The sequence below is a fragment of the Trachemys scripta genome, chromosome 8 (genome assembly GCF_013100865.1).
Source record: "Trachemys scripta elegans isolate TJP31775 chromosome 8, CAS_Tse_1.0, whole genome shotgun sequence".
Lineage (NCBI taxonomy): Eukaryota > Metazoa > Chordata > Testudines > Emydidae > Trachemys > Trachemys scripta.
In genome coordinates, this window is record NC_048305.1 from 54765049 (window position 1) to 54781735 (window position 16687).

At 48.3% G+C, this 16687-nt stretch overlaps 1 protein-coding gene across 1 annotated transcript in view; it reads left to right on the forward strand.

Moving 5' to 3' along the window:
- The first annotated feature begins 11456 nt into the window (after positions 1-11456).
- LAMC2 (laminin subunit gamma 2) overlaps positions 11457-16687 on the forward strand; it is a 39055-nt gene continuing 33824 nt past the window's right edge. The window contains exon 1 of the mRNA XM_034778059.1: positions 11457-11679. Coding sequence (XP_034633950.1) covers positions 11559-11679 — 121 coding nt within the window. The 5' untranslated portion in view covers positions 11457-11558. The remainder of the gene's footprint in view (positions 11680-16687) is intronic.

Below are 16687 nucleotides of genomic sequence, written 5' to 3' on the forward strand. Positions count from 1 at the left end.
TTTACTGAGCCTGTTTAACTAAGGTTAACGGTGTCTACTAAGCTTCCTCCTCAGTGGACGAAATTATCCCCCCTTCTGCTTATTTGTGTAATAACATGGAGGTGCACTTTACAATTGGTAAAATGATAGAGATCCCTGCCCCAAATAACTTATAATGGAAGGCATGAACAATTGCAATATGGCTAATGGGTGAAGAGCACTGTGAGGACAGGATAAAGTCGCCTTGCTCTGTCACTGTATCCTGGTCTGCAATGGGTCAATATAATAGTTCAACAGCATTTTCTTTAGGTGTTGGCAAGGTGGGGGTTCTTCCAGGACTGTCTTAAGACTGACTGCATCAGGATGTGCCTGGACTGGAATAATCGTGAGGATTCTCCACAGTTCCCTCAAGTGCATCCCAGCCTTGTTACCAGTCGCTGCCTTCCGGTCGCCAGATTGTTCTACCTGGGTTTAAACTGTCTGCCTCACAGTGTCCATGAGCTTGAGTATGTGATGGTTCCGAGACCAGTATGACAACCTGAAGGAGGTAATTGCACAATGTTCTCTGTCTTGTGGGGATGTTCCCTCTTGTAAAATCAAACAGCCAGTCTCTTTCTATTGGCAGTCCCTGCCCAAAGCCCTTGCTAGTGCAGTATCTCCTGGTCAGGACTGGAGTGGTCCATAGGTGGAGTGCTGGGAGGAAAACTAAGCATGAAGGAGGCTGGAGGCTGTTCCTTCCATCTCAAGTTTGGGATTTCTTTGGGAGGCACTTGACATAGTGCATAAGATAAACTGCAAGTAAGTAAGCCCATGAAGGAAGCAGCTGCCTGTTATACTGAAATGGAATCTGTGGATAGTGAGAAGCTCCAACCCATCCATAAAGGACTTAATGCAGGAAACAGATCCCCAGGACGGGATGGCACTGAACTGAGATCTAAGTGCAGACAAGGAATTCCAGCAACTCCGCCAGGGCTGGTAAAGGCGGAGGGAGACTTAGCGTTGCTTGTATTTCTGTGATTCTGGTCAGCATTGCATGAGCTGTGTCTTGTGGGAAGTGGAGTGCGGCTGACGCTGCTGACTCCAGGGAAATGCTATTTGTTTGCTCCCTGCGCTAACGGGCATGTCACAATCTCTCGCCTCAGAATTTTTTCTGGTTCCTCTTTGTTTAACTTTTTGCCTGCTGGAATCAGGCAGGTTTGCCTGCTTAAGGGCTGTGTGAAGGACACCATGCGTGTCCTTCACACAGCCCTTCCTAGGAGCCCTATAACCATGCTCAGGGAATTTGGATTGGTGGGAAGGGGCGAGGGCATGGCTGAGACAGAGCTCACACTGTGGTTTCTTTCACAGCTGTGGCTGCTAGAAGCTCATGCTGTGGTTGTCTTCAGCTGACACTGCTAGTGCCTTTGCTATTCTTGCCAGGCACTGCTGTGAGAACATTGTGGGAGACAACCAGCACTGGCCAGGGCATTAGGTGATTGAGGGCGTTGTAACCTCTGATTCTCTGAACAGTACAGAGCTGGATTTGATAAGTGACGCTGGCTGGTATTTGTGCATCTTCCCAAGTATTCATAGCACTTCACAGGCAAATAACACCTGTGCCTTCCCTGAGGAGGATCATCAGCAATAGTGAAGGCACATGCAGCACAGTAAAGAGGGCTGGAAAGGTCACCTTTGTGCTTTCCAATCCCCCAGCTGATTGTGCAGTGGGCTGGTCTCCCATTGTAACTAAAGGCTGCTGTGGTACACCACTGCCAGCAGCCCCGAGGTGGCAACACAGCTGCGAGGGATCAGCACATTACCTGTGTTGGCAGAATGGCGTGGGAGTGGTGTAGGAGGATCCCACTACAATGAGGTGACTTTCCTGCAGCTCCAGCAGCGTGGTGCCAAGTGGCTGCAGTGCAAGGATCTGGGCTAACAGGGCAGGGGGAAAGGAGGAGAACGAGGGATCTGGCAGTAAGATCATGGGGTTGCGCTGGGGTTGCTTTATTAGAGTGCTCGGTGGTTCTGCTTCACTTTTTGCTGCGGGTACTGTTGCGTGGTGGTGTTAGTACAGTCTCTGTCTCCATTTCGTGTGTGTATGACTGAGGAGTTCAATGAGAAAGGGGCAGGAGTGCCCCTTTCCGCCCAGGAGAATGGAGGGGCTGAGGGAGAGCAGAGGGGAGGAACACGGGGACTAGGACAGGTGGCCTGGCTGTGTTGAATTGGCAGCAGTGAACCAAATGGCAATAAGTTAATGGCAATGGCCAAAGTAGATGGTGTTTGGGGTCCTTGCAGCTGAGGTAAAAACAGCTGATTGACTCAGGCAAAGATGTCTGGCAGGGGAGAGGGCTTTCTGAGGGAGCTCTGGACTCTGAAGGGCTGCTACTGCAAGAGTGCAGGAGGACCATTAGGACCTAGTGCCCTGGGGTGTTTCCTCAGTGGAGGTCTTATGTGGACGGAAAGGGATGCTGGGAGGCCTGGCTCTGCTCCTTTATCCCACTGGCTGGAGTGAGGATTACTTTCTGGGTGGGGCCCTTAGGGGCAGCCCTCTTGTGGCTACAGATGGTGAAAGTGCCCTGCCTGGAGGAGGCAGGGTGATGGCGGGGGCCTTGAGCAGCTTTGTAGCGCAGGCCAGGATTGGGTTGGGGGCTGATTGGCCACAGCTATACAATGCCCAGGTGGGACACGTTCATGAATTCCGAGGAACAGCTGTGGCAGGCGTAAGCTGGGTATGTTCAATCAGTAACATGTTCCAGATACGATTCCCTAAGCCTAAGCTGATAGACAGTGGCTCTAGGAGTTACAGGGAAATGTCAGGAATGGTTTATGAGAACTTGCTTGGTGGCCTACAGGCACCTGGCAGCAGAGTTGCTACAGGATTGTGAAGCAGAGAGAAGAATGCAGTAAATGCAGAAGAAAGGAAATAGATTCCTTCCTTATCTCACTTACCTGTGTGTGTGTTTTGTGACAGACAGGCAGGGCGTAGGCTAGGCAAGGCCAGACATGACTGTACTTCCTTGCGCTGCTGACACCTCAGCTGCAGTCTAGTCAGGCAGGCCTGCCTGGCTTGCTCACTGGAGCTGCATGGAAGGGCACGGTTCCTGAGTGATCTGCCACAGCCCAGAGGGGGTGGAATTCGACTTGAACCTCAGCTGGAAGAAAGGTGTCCCTGGGGCTGTTAATCTGAGTAGGGATGCAGTCATGGTCTTGATAATTCTGGAGAACATTCCTCTGAGACCTGCTTTTACCAAAACCTGGCCACCGCCTCCCTGTCCTGTAACTCTCCGGGCATTTTTAAAGCTGGTGACAGGCTGGGTCTTGCTCACTGGATCGTTGCTTTCCATTAAGAATGAGGGCAGGGCAGCCTGGACTTTGCAGTCACTGAAATTAACCAGCACTAATGGGTTCAGGAACAAACAGGAAATGCCAGGAATCTGCCTGGTACCTTGCAAATGTTCCTGGCAGAATCCCATTTTGGCAAGGTTCCAGATTTTATTCTGGGGACTGTTTTGTCCCATGAAAGCCGTGAGGCAGCCTGGCCTAGTGCACTAAGCACAGGTTTGGGAGCCTGGGAACTTCTGCATTTTAACCACAGCTCTGCCACTGACTTGTTTTCTGTGGCTGTGGGCAAGACACTTAACCTCTCCAACCCAATTTCCCCATCTGTAAAATGGGGATGAAGATACTGTGATACATCCTGGGAATACCCAGCGTTGGGAGGCACCCTGCTATCACCTACCCCTACTGTGCTACTGTGAGGAAGCCTTGTCTTTGCCTGCTGGGGGTCAGCTCCCCAACTCTGACCTGCCCCAGGCAACACAAGCACCCCCTTTGCAGGCCCACTGTCACTTTACACTTAACACCTGGCATGCTCCAGCCCCTGAGCCCCTCCCAGAAAAGTACAGCCCCTGCTCCACTGGCCGCCTGCAGTATTCACAGACTTGCTGTGCCCAAAGGAACAGTATGCCCCAGCTTACCAGTTACACTTAAATCACTGCTTTGCTTAACACACAGCACTTATGTATGTTTGTTTATTTAGCAAAGTCTAGTGATAGCAAGCAGAAGTACTGGAAACAGATGGTTGCATATAAAATAAAATTTACATACATTCTAGAACCTAGACTGAACATAAGAAAGGCCGTACCGGGTCAGACCAAAGGTCCATCTAGCCCAGTATCCTGTCTACCGACAGTGGCCAATGCCAGGTGCCCCAGAGGGAGTGAACCTAACAGGTAGTGATCAAGTGATCTCTCTACTGCCATCCATCTCCACCCTCTGACAGACAGAGGTTAGGGACACCATTCCTTACCCGTCCTGGCTAATAGCCATTAATGGACTTAACCACCATGAATTTATCCAGTTCGCTTTTATCTGACTTATCTAGATACTTTCATGTCTTCAACCAATGCGCACCCAGAGTCCTTCCAATGTTCTGCAGCCAGGCTTGGCCATGATCTTCTGTTCCTAAGCCCCTTCACACAGTAAGCTTGCCCCGTGGGTGGAAGATGCTGTGTGTTGCTTTGCATTACCTGATGTACCAGACTAATCCTTTGGTATTAGGCACAAGCAGGATGACCCCCTGCTGATTGTTTTGTTCCTTAGGTTCTCTCCCCTGTAGATTTTGACAAGCTTTTAATTAGTGTCAGGCTCAGTATGCAAATAGGCCGCTGTTGTGAAGTGGACAATACACTGCCATCCACCAGACAGAGAAATAAGGGTCGCTTATCCACTGCCTAACACAAACCTGTCTGATACATGTAACCTCATGGAGACCCTCTTACCTTAGGAACATAATTTTCATTATAGATACATAACTTCATAAATAATATCCTTATATGCATTTTGCAATTATTATGGCCACCAGCAGGCTATTGGATCTCAGTAGAGACCTCACATGCCCCCCATGGGTGAATTACCCAACCCACGGGACCTTGTAAAACTATGTGTATCCCCTGTGCCCTATGCCAGTTGGCACTGAACAGTCCCTGGGTCACAGATATCTCACGGAGATGAGGGCAGAAAACCTGCATTCAGCTCTTTGAAGAGGTAAACCACTGTAAGTGCCAATTACTCAGTGCGTGCATACTCCAGTCTTCACCGCTGAACCCAGCGCTCCAGCGGAAAGCTCTTGTAAAGGGCTCTCCATTCAAAAACACAGGATTGGTGTTTTTCCTTCCCCACCACTCCTGCTGCCTAAAATCCCCTTTCTTTGGGGACATAGTGACTTAGACATTGCAACGCTGGGCACAACACCTAAATACCTTTAAAAATCTGGGCCTAGCTGATTTAGGAGCTTAAATCTCATTTATTAATAGAAAAGCCGATGCAGAACGTAAACGAAACTTTCACCCCAACATCTCAGCTGTGTGACCTAGATCATTCTGAGGCCACCTGTCCCCCACAATGCACTCAAGGTCATGCTGGTGGGGGCAGGGCAGCACGCTGGGCAAAATGGCATTGTCTGTGCAGTGTGCCCTAGCCAGCGCACATGGTGCGTATTAGGTCGTGCTGCCATGGACAACTGAGGGGATGTTTCAGAGTGGTAGCAGTGTTAATCCATATCAGCAAAAACAATGAGGAGTCCTTGTGGCACCTTAGAGACTAACAAATTTATTTGGACATGAGCTTATGTGGGCTAGAACCCACTTCATCGGATGCATGAAGTGAAAAATACAGGAGCAGGTATAAATACATGAAAGGATGGGGGTTGCTTTACCAAGTGTGAGGTCAGTCTAACAAGATAAATCAATTAACAGATTACCAAGGGAGGAAAAATCTCTTTTGAAGTGGTAAGAGAGTGGCCCATTACAGACAGTTGACAAGAAGGTGTGAGTAACAGTAAGGAGAAATTAGTATTGGGGAAATTAAGTTTAGGTTTTGTAATGACCCACCCACTCCCAGTCTTTATTCAGGCGTAATCTGATGGTATCCAGTTTGTAAATTAATTCCAGTTCTGCAGCTTCACGTTGGAGTCTGTTTTTGAAGGTTTTTTTGTTGAAGAATTGCCACTTTTAGGTCTGTTATTGAGTGACCAGAGAGATTGAAGTGTTCTCCTACTGGTTTTTGAATGTGGTAATTCCTGATGTCAGATTTGTGTCCATTTATTCTTTTCCGTAGAGACTGTCCGGTTTGGCCAATGTACATGGCAGAGGGGCATTGCTGGCACATGACGGCATATATCACATTGGTAGATGTGCAGGTGAACGAGCCCCGGATGGTGTGGCTGATGTGGTTAGGTCCTATGATGGTGTCCCTTGAATAGATATGTGGACAGAGCTGGCACCAGGATTTGTAGCAGGGTTTAGTTCCTGGGTTGGTGTTTGTGTGGTGTGTAGTTGCTGGTGAGTATTTGCTTCAAGTTGGGGGGCTGTCTGTAGGGATGTTGTGTTTTCTAGGGTGTGTCAGTGGCCACTCTACTCCTGAGTCCAGTGTTCACCTCTACCCAGGCTCTTTCTCGGGGGTCCTCTCTGTTCCAGGATCTGCCCATGGTGTGAGGCCTCTTGCCCCAATCAGAGTAAGACCCTTCTCTGGAATTGGGGTTTCAGGGAGGTCCATGCATTGCAACTCTTTTCCCAGGACAGCAGGTGATCTTTGCCAGCCAGGCTTCCAGCCAGTGTCTGCGAGACCCCTGGCAGAGACCTGGCCCTCCTGGATGCCTGCTGACTGCAGCCCTCTGTCTAGGCGGCTCCCCTCTTTAGGAGCACCTCTTACAGGCTCCCCATTCAGGTGGCTTTCCTGGATAGAGTTGCCAGGTGTCCGGTTTTCGACCGGAACACCTGGTCAAAAAGGGTCCCTGATGGCTCGGTTAGCACCTCTGATTGGGCCATTAAAAGTCCGGTTGGTGGTACAGGCAGGCTCTGTGCCCAGCTCCCGGGAAGCAGCTGGCATGTCCCTCCGGCTCCTGGACAGAGGGCCGGCTGGGGGGCTCTGCATGCTGCCCATGCTCCGAATGGTGGCTCCACAGCTCCCATTGGCTGGGATCTGAGGCCAATAGAAGCTGCGGGGGTGGTACCTGTGGGCCAGGGCAGCGCGCAGAGCCCCCTGACCCCTCTGCCTAGGAGCAGGAGGAACACACCAGCCACTTCCTGGGAGCTGCCCGAGGTAAGCGCCACCCGGAGCCCGCACCATGAACCCCCTTCCATACTCTAACCTCCTGCCCCAGCCCTGAGCCCCCCCTGCACCCAAACTCCCTCCTGGAGCCTGTGCCCCCTCCCACACTCCAACTCGGCCCCAGCCCGGAGCCCCCTCCCATACTCTGAACTCCTCAGCCCCACTGATGCCCCTTCCTGCACTCAAGCCTCTCAGCCCCAGCCCCACACCAGAGCCTACACCCTTAGCCAGAGCTGTCATGCCTCCTGCACCCCAACCCTCTGCCCCAGCCTGGAGCACCTTCCCTCACCCCCAAGCCTGCACCCCTATCTGGAGCCCACACCCCATGCCACACCCCAACCCCCTGCCCCAGCCTGGTGAAAATGAGCGAGGGTGCGGGAGAGCAAGCGACGGAGGGTGGGGGGAATGGAGTTGAGTGGGTGCGAGGCCTCGGAGAAGGGGCCAGGCTGGGCCTTTGGGGGAAGGGGCCGGGCAGGGGGCGGGGCACAAGTGTTTGGTTTTCTGCAATTAGAAAGTTGACAGCCCTATGACTCTGGAGTGTTCACCCTAGCTCCCCACTCACCCCTCCCCTGTATGCTCCTTTTCCTGTTGCCCTTTAGAGTTTTCCTCTAACTGAGCTTGTGTTGGACTCTCTAGAAGAGATGCTTTAGTCTGTTTTGATTTGAAGAGAGGGAGAAGCCACCACTTCCCTTAGTAGTTTGTTCCAACGGTTATCTTAACTATCCTCACTGCTAAAAATCTCCTCCAATTTTGTGTGACTTTGGTTCTAGGGACCCACCTTTAAACCTTCAGATGTTAAATGAGCCACTTCAGTGTCCATATTCTACCTCAAGTATCCCTTTCTAAAAACATAAGGGCACATATGGGAATCCACTAGTGTACGTAACAGGATGCTCCTATAAGGGCAGAACTTTTCCTGACCTTTAACAGCCTCCACAGTGTGATATGTGGTGTCAGAAAAATAATCTTTTAAAGGACACAGCAGAGAGATTTTTCAGGATGTAAAAGAAAAAGCTGTTCTCTCTGTTCTTAACAACCCCTTGAAATGTCACTAGGCGATAACAATACCCAGCTCTCTCAATACTTTTTATCCATAGGTGTCATTGTAAGGAGGTCAGTACCACTACCCCCAGTTTACAGATGGGAAAACTGAGGCACGGGGAGGGAAAATGACTTGCCTGAAGTCACTCAGCAAACCAGTGTCAGAACTGGGAGTAGAACCCTTTTCTCCTGAGTCCTAGGCCAGTGCTGTATCCACTAGCTCATACTGCCTCACGTATGTAAACCGTCTTCTTTCCAGAATTTGCTTGTTACCCTGTTGTGCTGAGCATCTGTTTTAAAACTATTGACACTGGTTTACTTCCTAGTTCCTGCACAGAAGTAGAATGGAAACTTATGGTTGGCAAATCTCTATGCAGTGAGGCAAATAGAGCCAGAAAATGACAGTTGCGCATGGTCCAGGGGCACATCCTCATCCTAACTTGTGCACTCAGGTTTTAATCTAACTGTAAGTGATTATGCTCTTCATTTAACTCGATGGAATTAACTCTTTTTTTTTTTTTTTTTTTAGTGGGGCTGCCAGAGACGACACATCTGAATTGAAGGATCCAATTTGCAATGATCAAAACCAGCTTTATGACACTGCTTCACTGGATATTGACCCTTTTTACCTTGTCATCGGTCTAAATCTTGCCAGGTCAGTATATCCTGAAAGCTAAATCAGCTGCTTTCAGTAGCCAAATAGGAAATAAACAGGTGGTCTCAGTCCAGGCCCTACTGCCCACATTGCCCCACCCCTCTAGAAAGGTATTGTGGTTGGTAGCTTTGCTGGCAACATTAGCATAAAGAAGCACATTTAGTTATTGGCATAGAGTCAGAGTTACCCGCTTACTTAAAGAACTTTTTCACATAGAACAGGATCAAGGCCCATCTGATGGGAGGAGTATGGGGGATGTTGTACTGCTGCTATCTGCACCGTACCTATTTTGCACGGCAGGCTCTGGGACAGTCAGTTATGCTCATTTAATTAGCCTGAAATTTACTTTTTAAAACACACAGAGCCATCTTTGCAGATGTATTACCCTAGAGTCTATAACCTTTGCGAATATTCCTCCGAGGTGGCAGCCTGTTTTTAATCCAACAATGGAAAAACCCCTAGGATTCTTGCACTGGAGAGAAACTCTTTTTCACTATTTGATACAGAACTGTAAAATCATTAGGTCACTCTTTACAACCGCTCTGATCAATTGGTGAGAACTTCTCCCGCAAAGCACAGAGACTGTTCTGTTGCTTTTACATTTCTTTTTGACAATGGATTGAAGAATGAATCCCTTTAAGTGAGTATCAGACCCAGAGAGTAAGGGGCGGGGGAAGAGAGAGAGAGCACCTCTATGGCTGATATCAGAGATCATTTTCATTTTAAAGTTCCCCAACTAGTAACACAGTGGAGGTCGGGCTCTTCCCCTTGTTGTTTATTAAGACCCTCTCCAAATTGTGCTGTCATACCTAAGGGGCTATATAAACAGAATGTCGTATGTAATTTCATTTTTGTGCAGGGCTGGATGCGTTCTTTTCTTCCAGGTCCAAATGAACTGGCTTGTCTAGAAAATAAGGTTTTAAAAGGTATCTTTTGCTTAGTGTCTGGGGCGCGTTAAATGCTGGGATCCTAGACATCATGACTTAGCCCTGGTGGGGAATGACTGATGAGTAAAGATTAAGTAAATATGTATGAAGGATGAGTAAGAGGGAGGGGAGATATCCAGCTAGTGTGTGAAGGAGGTAAACCCCAAGGAGATGAATAGGTTAGAGTGGTGTGAAAGGGGACAAAGAGGGGTAATGCAACAAAATCAAATAAGGAAAAATGTTGATTAATGTCAGGAAAATCTTCCTGACAATGAGCTGCATTGTTCTCTGGGGGAAGTGGTGGTAGTGCCATTAATGGGGGTGTTTAAAGATATGCTGGGCAATAGAAAACACACTGCGGTGATCAGTTCTGTCTTGGTGGGTGGATGGTGTAATGGTGGCTATGTAGATTGGTGGAGGAAGAAGTGGAGGAAATTGTGTATTTCACAGCACACAGGGAATCTTTATTAAATGTACTTCACCAAATGACCGAACGACCCACAAGGTGGTTTGGCAAGAGCCCGCTGTTAATTACAACATTGGGAATATTTATGCCTCCCCTTTTAAAACACATCAGATAAGGTAATTCTGGGTGGCAGAAATAGACATGCCATCAGCAGCTTGGGTTTGTTTGTCACAGGCTATGGCTAAGCTCTACTGCGTTAAATTAAAAGAGAAAAAAGCTCTAATAAAAGATCACTCAAAAGCAGAGGCAGGTAAACATGGCCAAGGGGAATCCCAACCATGCAGTGGCATCATGCTGGTGGCACTCCACGGACTCCCCAAAATGCTGCTTCTGATCTCCTGGCAAGGAACCAAGCAGCATTAAGTCAGCCCCAGGAATTTAATCCTTAGGAAGCTGTTGGGCAGTTTAAGAGATTCGGAAGGAGATCTAAACATTAATGACCTGATTTAGAGATTTGAGGTTGGCTCTGAAGCTAGCAGAACAGCAGTAAGTTGGGAAGCATTGGCTGGACTGGATTTCAAACCGTGGGCTCAGGGCCCATTGAGTAGAATAACCAGGTAGGCAATCAGAAAGCTTGGGTTCAAGGCTGAGCTTGTAGTGCTCCTTAACTAGTTCTCCCTGAGCTGGTAATGCTCATGGGCAGTTCACCAAGGCATCAGGTGAGGTGTAGTTATACCCAGCTGAGACCTGTGACAGTAATCAGAAGGCATATGATGTAGTGCATAGGGCACTGGACCTGGGTTTTAATCCTGATTCTGACCTGCTGTGTGAGCTGGGGCAAGTCACTTCACCTCTCCATGCCCTTTGTTTTGTCTATTTCGATTGCAGGGTCAGGGACTGTCTCTCACAATGTGTCCGTACAGCACCTTGCACAATGGGACCCTGATCTTGACTGGGGCCTCTAGACGCGACTGTAAGACTGTGATGGTGATCAGTTCATGAAGAGCACTCTAAGGAAGGGAGGGTGACTGAGACCGGGCCCCCTTGATTTCAGTGGCAGGCTTGGGTACAATGAAGGATTCACAGCATCTGCAGCGGCTTTTATTTAATTTTGAGGGGCTTCTGCTGAGGAGAAGAAACTCATTACTAAATCGTTGGCACTGACTGGGAGGAAGCTCACACTGCTGGTGGGTCTTTCTATCCCTCCAGACCTCCCTCCTGTCTGGGTTTGTGCTGCTGTTTTGGTTGGTGTAGGACAGCCCAGAGAGCTGGTAAGGAGATCTGAGGTTTAGGTGTGTCTGCTTCATATGGGCTGGGCTCTCCTTATTCACCAAGTAAGTCTGACTGAGGCACATGCTTTCTTCCTGTGTCGGGAGTGACTCAGGTACAGGAGCTGATAAAACCACCTGAGAAGAGAAAGCGAAGCACACTGGAAAGCCAGCTGCAAGCTCCCTGCTCTGCTATGGTGTATTGTGTATTCATGCCTGGATCCCCAGAAATGACTTTGCACTGGCTGCTAACCTTGAGCTGCCTCTGTGTCTCTCTCTTCCTGCCTGCAGCCATCGGTACCAACAGAAGAGAAGGTGAGGCTTAGATGATTAGATCTTCCTGCTTCAGTTTAGAAAACTGATTCCACTTACAATTTTGTTTTTTTTTAATTCTGCACTGGCTGAAGGGTATTTCAAATGACCTTAACTGCTACAGAGCCCCTAGGTGAGACCCCACCAAGCTGTGAGATCTCACTCCCCTTCTCCTGGGATTTCTCAGAGACGCTTGTGGATGGGAGTGATAATGTTTTGGTTGGGAATAAACACTTGATACTGTACTATTATCTGGATTTCCTCAGAACTTAAACATCACAGGAATGCTGCATTGGTTCATCAGGACCACTGGTAGCCCAGATTATTCTGGGACCCTCTTTAAATTACTGGTGTGTAACTACTTTCTTTAAAGACTCTCTATTTGAGAGAGATTTGGGTCTGAACATGCTAATTACATTATGCTGTATTGTGTTAATATAGCACTTTTAGTAGCCCAAAGTGTATGTTGCTAAGCCAATGCATGAACTGGAAGAAGAGAGCCTTTTTGGTTTAGAAACACTTACAGAATTCAGATCTTGTGGAGATTTGCCTTTCAAATGTTTTGTGTTAGACCAGGTCTGCACACCCAGTGTTTGCAGCTTTCTGGTGAACACATGTACAGTTATCGGCTGTGACACCACACAACTAGTGTTTTTATATGTTGTGAGATACTTTGTATGATGGTGTTGGTTATATATCTATACATGTTTGAATGGGTGATTGTGACCGGTACTGTGACAGTGCAACTATTTATGTGTGTGGCTGTATGACGGTGTGACACCTTGCCTGTATAGTAGGTTTTGCTACATTGCATTGTATTTGCATGTATGGTTACAGAGTGTGTATTGATAGTAATAGGGTCTTCATAGACGGTGCAAGCTGGTCTGACCTTATGGCTATTGCTGCTACTAGGTATCATAACCCATGACAGTGTCACACCGTTGTATAGGTGTGTTTGTGACTGACTTGAATGTGTGTTGTAGGCAATGACATGCCACAAAGTTTATCGATATTTGCTTAACACTGTAAGTTTGAGGGCAGCATCTGTGACTACACTGATAAAGGCGTGCTGCTGTGTATACTTCAGATTTGCCTAAATGTATTTTGTTAGAGTTTAATACATTTTAATTTTTAGTGGCTTGGAAGTAGGGTCTATCATTTCAATTATTTTTAATGCAAACACACCAAGAGATGATAGAAAAAGTGAAGGAAGAAGTATTGAAAACAATCCTGTTTTGCAAAAACAGATCTGATTTATGTAAGGTGCAGCACTAATCAGATTATTAAAACACACATAATTCTATCTGAAATGAAATCTCTTAATAAATCATCAGAGTTTCTCTTCCCTTTTCCTGCAGTAAATGAATCTGTGTAGTCAGACGTTCCGTTTATGTGGACTTTGAACTTATTATTCGCACTTGGTATAGAGTGACCACCAATGGCAAATTATTGACAGGCTCTTATTGAGCAAGATTAATCTATTACAAACTTCCTGAATCAGTTAATCAAAAGTAGCTCAATTTTAATGTTGTTGGTTCTCTCTCCTGCACTCACCAACCAGCCATGTCCTCGCAATTAATACAATTTTGTTTACAACTGAACTATTTAAATCAGATTAGCTAAATATGAAATCTCATTTAGTTACAGAAGATCAGAGGCTGGTTTTTCAAACTGCTCAGCAAAACCCGTTGTAATACATATGTATGTTGTGATGCAGGCAGGTGTAGGACACTAAAAGTTTCCTGATGTAGGCAGTGTCATTCAATGAGTGCATGCATGGTTGTCAGCATGGCATTGTTTATAATGATTTGGGCATGGAAGGCTGTGCACTAGCATGAAACCATTTTTTCCATGTGCCATTATGTGATGGTGCGAGTTGTGTGTCACTTGTGGCGTGTGTGTCTTTTTCGGTTGGCTGTGGATTTATACACATTTGCCTGTACCCCTGCAGGTATTGGTGCCGGAGAGGGAGATCTAGGTTTACCTGTGCCTTGCATCTGTTAAAAGATGGTTCTCAAGCGTTTCTGGTGGGAGAAACATCCTTGGATGTATCAGGACCCTGGTGGAGTCAGATGTGTGGAGTCAGCAGTGTTTGTTGTCGCCTTCAAGTGGGGAGAATTTGGCACATGGATTGTAGGTGCTTTCATTATTCTGGGGCGTGGGAGGCTTTGGCAGCTGGAAGGGAGACTGAGTGCTGGATACCGGTGTGTGTTTCTGGGGCTGAAGGAATGGGTTGGATTTGGGTGTTAGCTGGCAAGGGTTGAGCCCACAGGTTCATCTTGCTGTGATGGGGTGGAGGAGGTGGCATGCTGGGCTGGGGCCCTGAGAAATATAGAGCTCTGTACAGTTGGCACATGCCATGGTCTGGCCTCCCTAGTGCATCCTTCTCTGACATTTAACTGTAGGAACGAATGGGTGGGTGTTTGGGGCTCGCTGACCAGCAAAGACAGCCACCCCCGGTCTGCTCCTTTCCGCCTGACAGGGATTCCTCTGCACTCTCCTCTGGGATGTACAGACCCTGCCAGGTTCCCAGGGCTCATACTGCAGTAATGAGCTCTTCAGGCTGGCCTAGAGATCTCAGACTCAGGCCTTTTCCTGGCAGAGGCCTGGGAAGCTCCACTGGCTCGGCACAGTGCTTTGTGTGCCACTTGGAAACTAGACAAGAGGGACATCTCTGCCATGTCTCCCCAGCTCTGTCTTTGTGTTTGTCTAGCCCCAGACAGAGTGATGTGCGTAGGAAAAGCAGGGTCAGGCCAGAAGAGGCATCATCCTGCAACATCACACTCCCCTCCTCTGCTCCTCCCAGGAAGCACTGACGCAAAATACATTCAATGTGGGAATTGGAGAGCCCGTAGGGGAGAAATACTGACGGACTGGAGGAACAAGGCAGCCTGCTGAACTCCATGAATAGTGTTGCCCCTTTTCGACCCGAGCGGCTAGTCAAAGTTTGGGACCCTGGGGACGTTCCGTTTGGAAGTAGAAATTGATGGAGTCTGGGATTTTCTTTGGTGCAGTTTTGTTCATTTGCAAGGTATAAAGCCTTGCTTCTCTGAATGCAGGAGGAACTAGGGACAAAAGGAGCAATTTCCTAGCTTACAGTCCCAAGCCACTTTAGCCAGGACCTGACCCAAAAGCTCTCTCTCGCTTTCTCCTGAGTCATGCTGTGCTCATGGGCTCTTGCTTGGCTTCTCCCTCCTCTGAGCCTCTGTCTCCAGCTTGTCTTTTTTACACACACGTCCACATGGCCCCCTCCCCCAAAACCCCCTGTCTTCTCAGGGTCTGTCTACACTGCAATCAGACACCTGCGACTGGCCAGTGCCAGCTGACTTGGGCTCATGGGGCTCAGGTAAGGGGCTGTTTAACTGAGGTGTAGACGTTTGGGCTTGGATTGGAGCCTCGGCTCTAGGACCCTGTGAGGTGGGAGAGTCCCAGGGGTCATGCTGCAGCCTGAGCCCAAACATCTACATCACAATTAAACAGCCCCTTAGCCCAAGTCAGCTGGCAGGGGCCAGCAGCAGGTGTCTAATTGCTGTGCACACATACCCTCAGTCCAGAACTCCTGGGTGGGTTCACAATCCTCTTGGGCGAGGGAGGGGCTTCCCCTTAACTCATCCTGACAGTTATGCTAATTTAAGGGTGCGTTCACACCCAATCTCAAAGCGGTTTGTGTTTCAAGCAGCCCCCAGTCTCTCTCAGCATAGCAATGCCACAGTGCCTACAGCTGAGTGCAGGGCAGTGACATGAGTTATGGTTTAGCTCATTACAATGAAATAAATAGTATTGCCAAACCACGACTCTGACTTCTTGTGGGCAGAGGCAGACTGGTGACGCTGCTGCTGCTGATTGATGTAAGATGTGGTCAGTTCATGGAGGCAAGCATGTTTTTCTGCTCTTCCATGCTTGACGAGTGATCAACATAGCTAAGACTTCAGGGGAGAAAGAAACTTCTTTCCCTATTTCGGGACCCAGTTTGGGCTCCCTATCAGCTCTGTGGTGATGAGGAGGAATTCCAGGCTTGGCAGACTTTCAGTGACCCGTGCGCATATCTGATGGCACAAAACTTTGTGGACTTCGGTGTCATTTGCCTAGAGCAGGGACAATCCAGTGAAGTGTCTGTTGTGGAGATGGCAGTCCAGCGGTGAATTCTAGCTGCATTGAACTGACCGTCTGCTGGTTTTATTCATCTCCTAGAATAAACAAATAGGAAAAGAAGATTGCCTGTGGATTCAGCCATCTCCATGGGACCTTACACGGAAAGGGGAAAGGATATGGTTGTCATGGAAGATTTATTACATTTAAATGTGTTGGTTCCCAGGTGCTGAAGAGACTCTTTGCATGCTGATTTGGTCTGTAACGTTGCCAGCCTCATTCTTCACTACAGCTGCAATGTGAGTTGCACAGACTCAGGACCAACCCTATTTTCCTCTAAGGGCTGGTCTGCACTACGAAGTTAGGTCTGCTCAACTACATCGCTCAGGGCTGTGAAAAATTCCACACCCCGTGTGTTGTAATCGAGTCGACCTAAGCCCCAGCGTAGACGCTGCAAGGTCGACAGCAGAATTCTTCTGAGACCCTAGCCACTGCCTCTTGGAAAGGTGGGTTTACTACAGCAGTGGAAGAACTTCACTGTGCCACTATAGCATTCCTATACACACCCTTCTTTATATATGAATTTAAGAATACAACAATGATAGGGAGCCCAGGGCTTGCCCGTCTCCTGCTCCCGCCCTCCAGAAGCTGGAGTTGTGGTCAGAACAGCAGGCGAGAGTTCCTCCCTCTGTATGGTGTCAGGGATGCTTTGAGAATGAGGTTTTGCTGGGCACGTACTCTGGAACCCCCCCATCTTGGCACAGCATTAAAGAACCCCAGCTGTTCTATCTGCAGGCCTCACCTTTTCCGAACAGCTGGAGAATTCAGTTTTCCCAAAGTAGGGCCTCTCAGCACCAGATAGGAAAGAGCTTTTCCACTGTAAATCCCCTTCTTCCCTCAGCCCTCAAACACAGCATTGCAT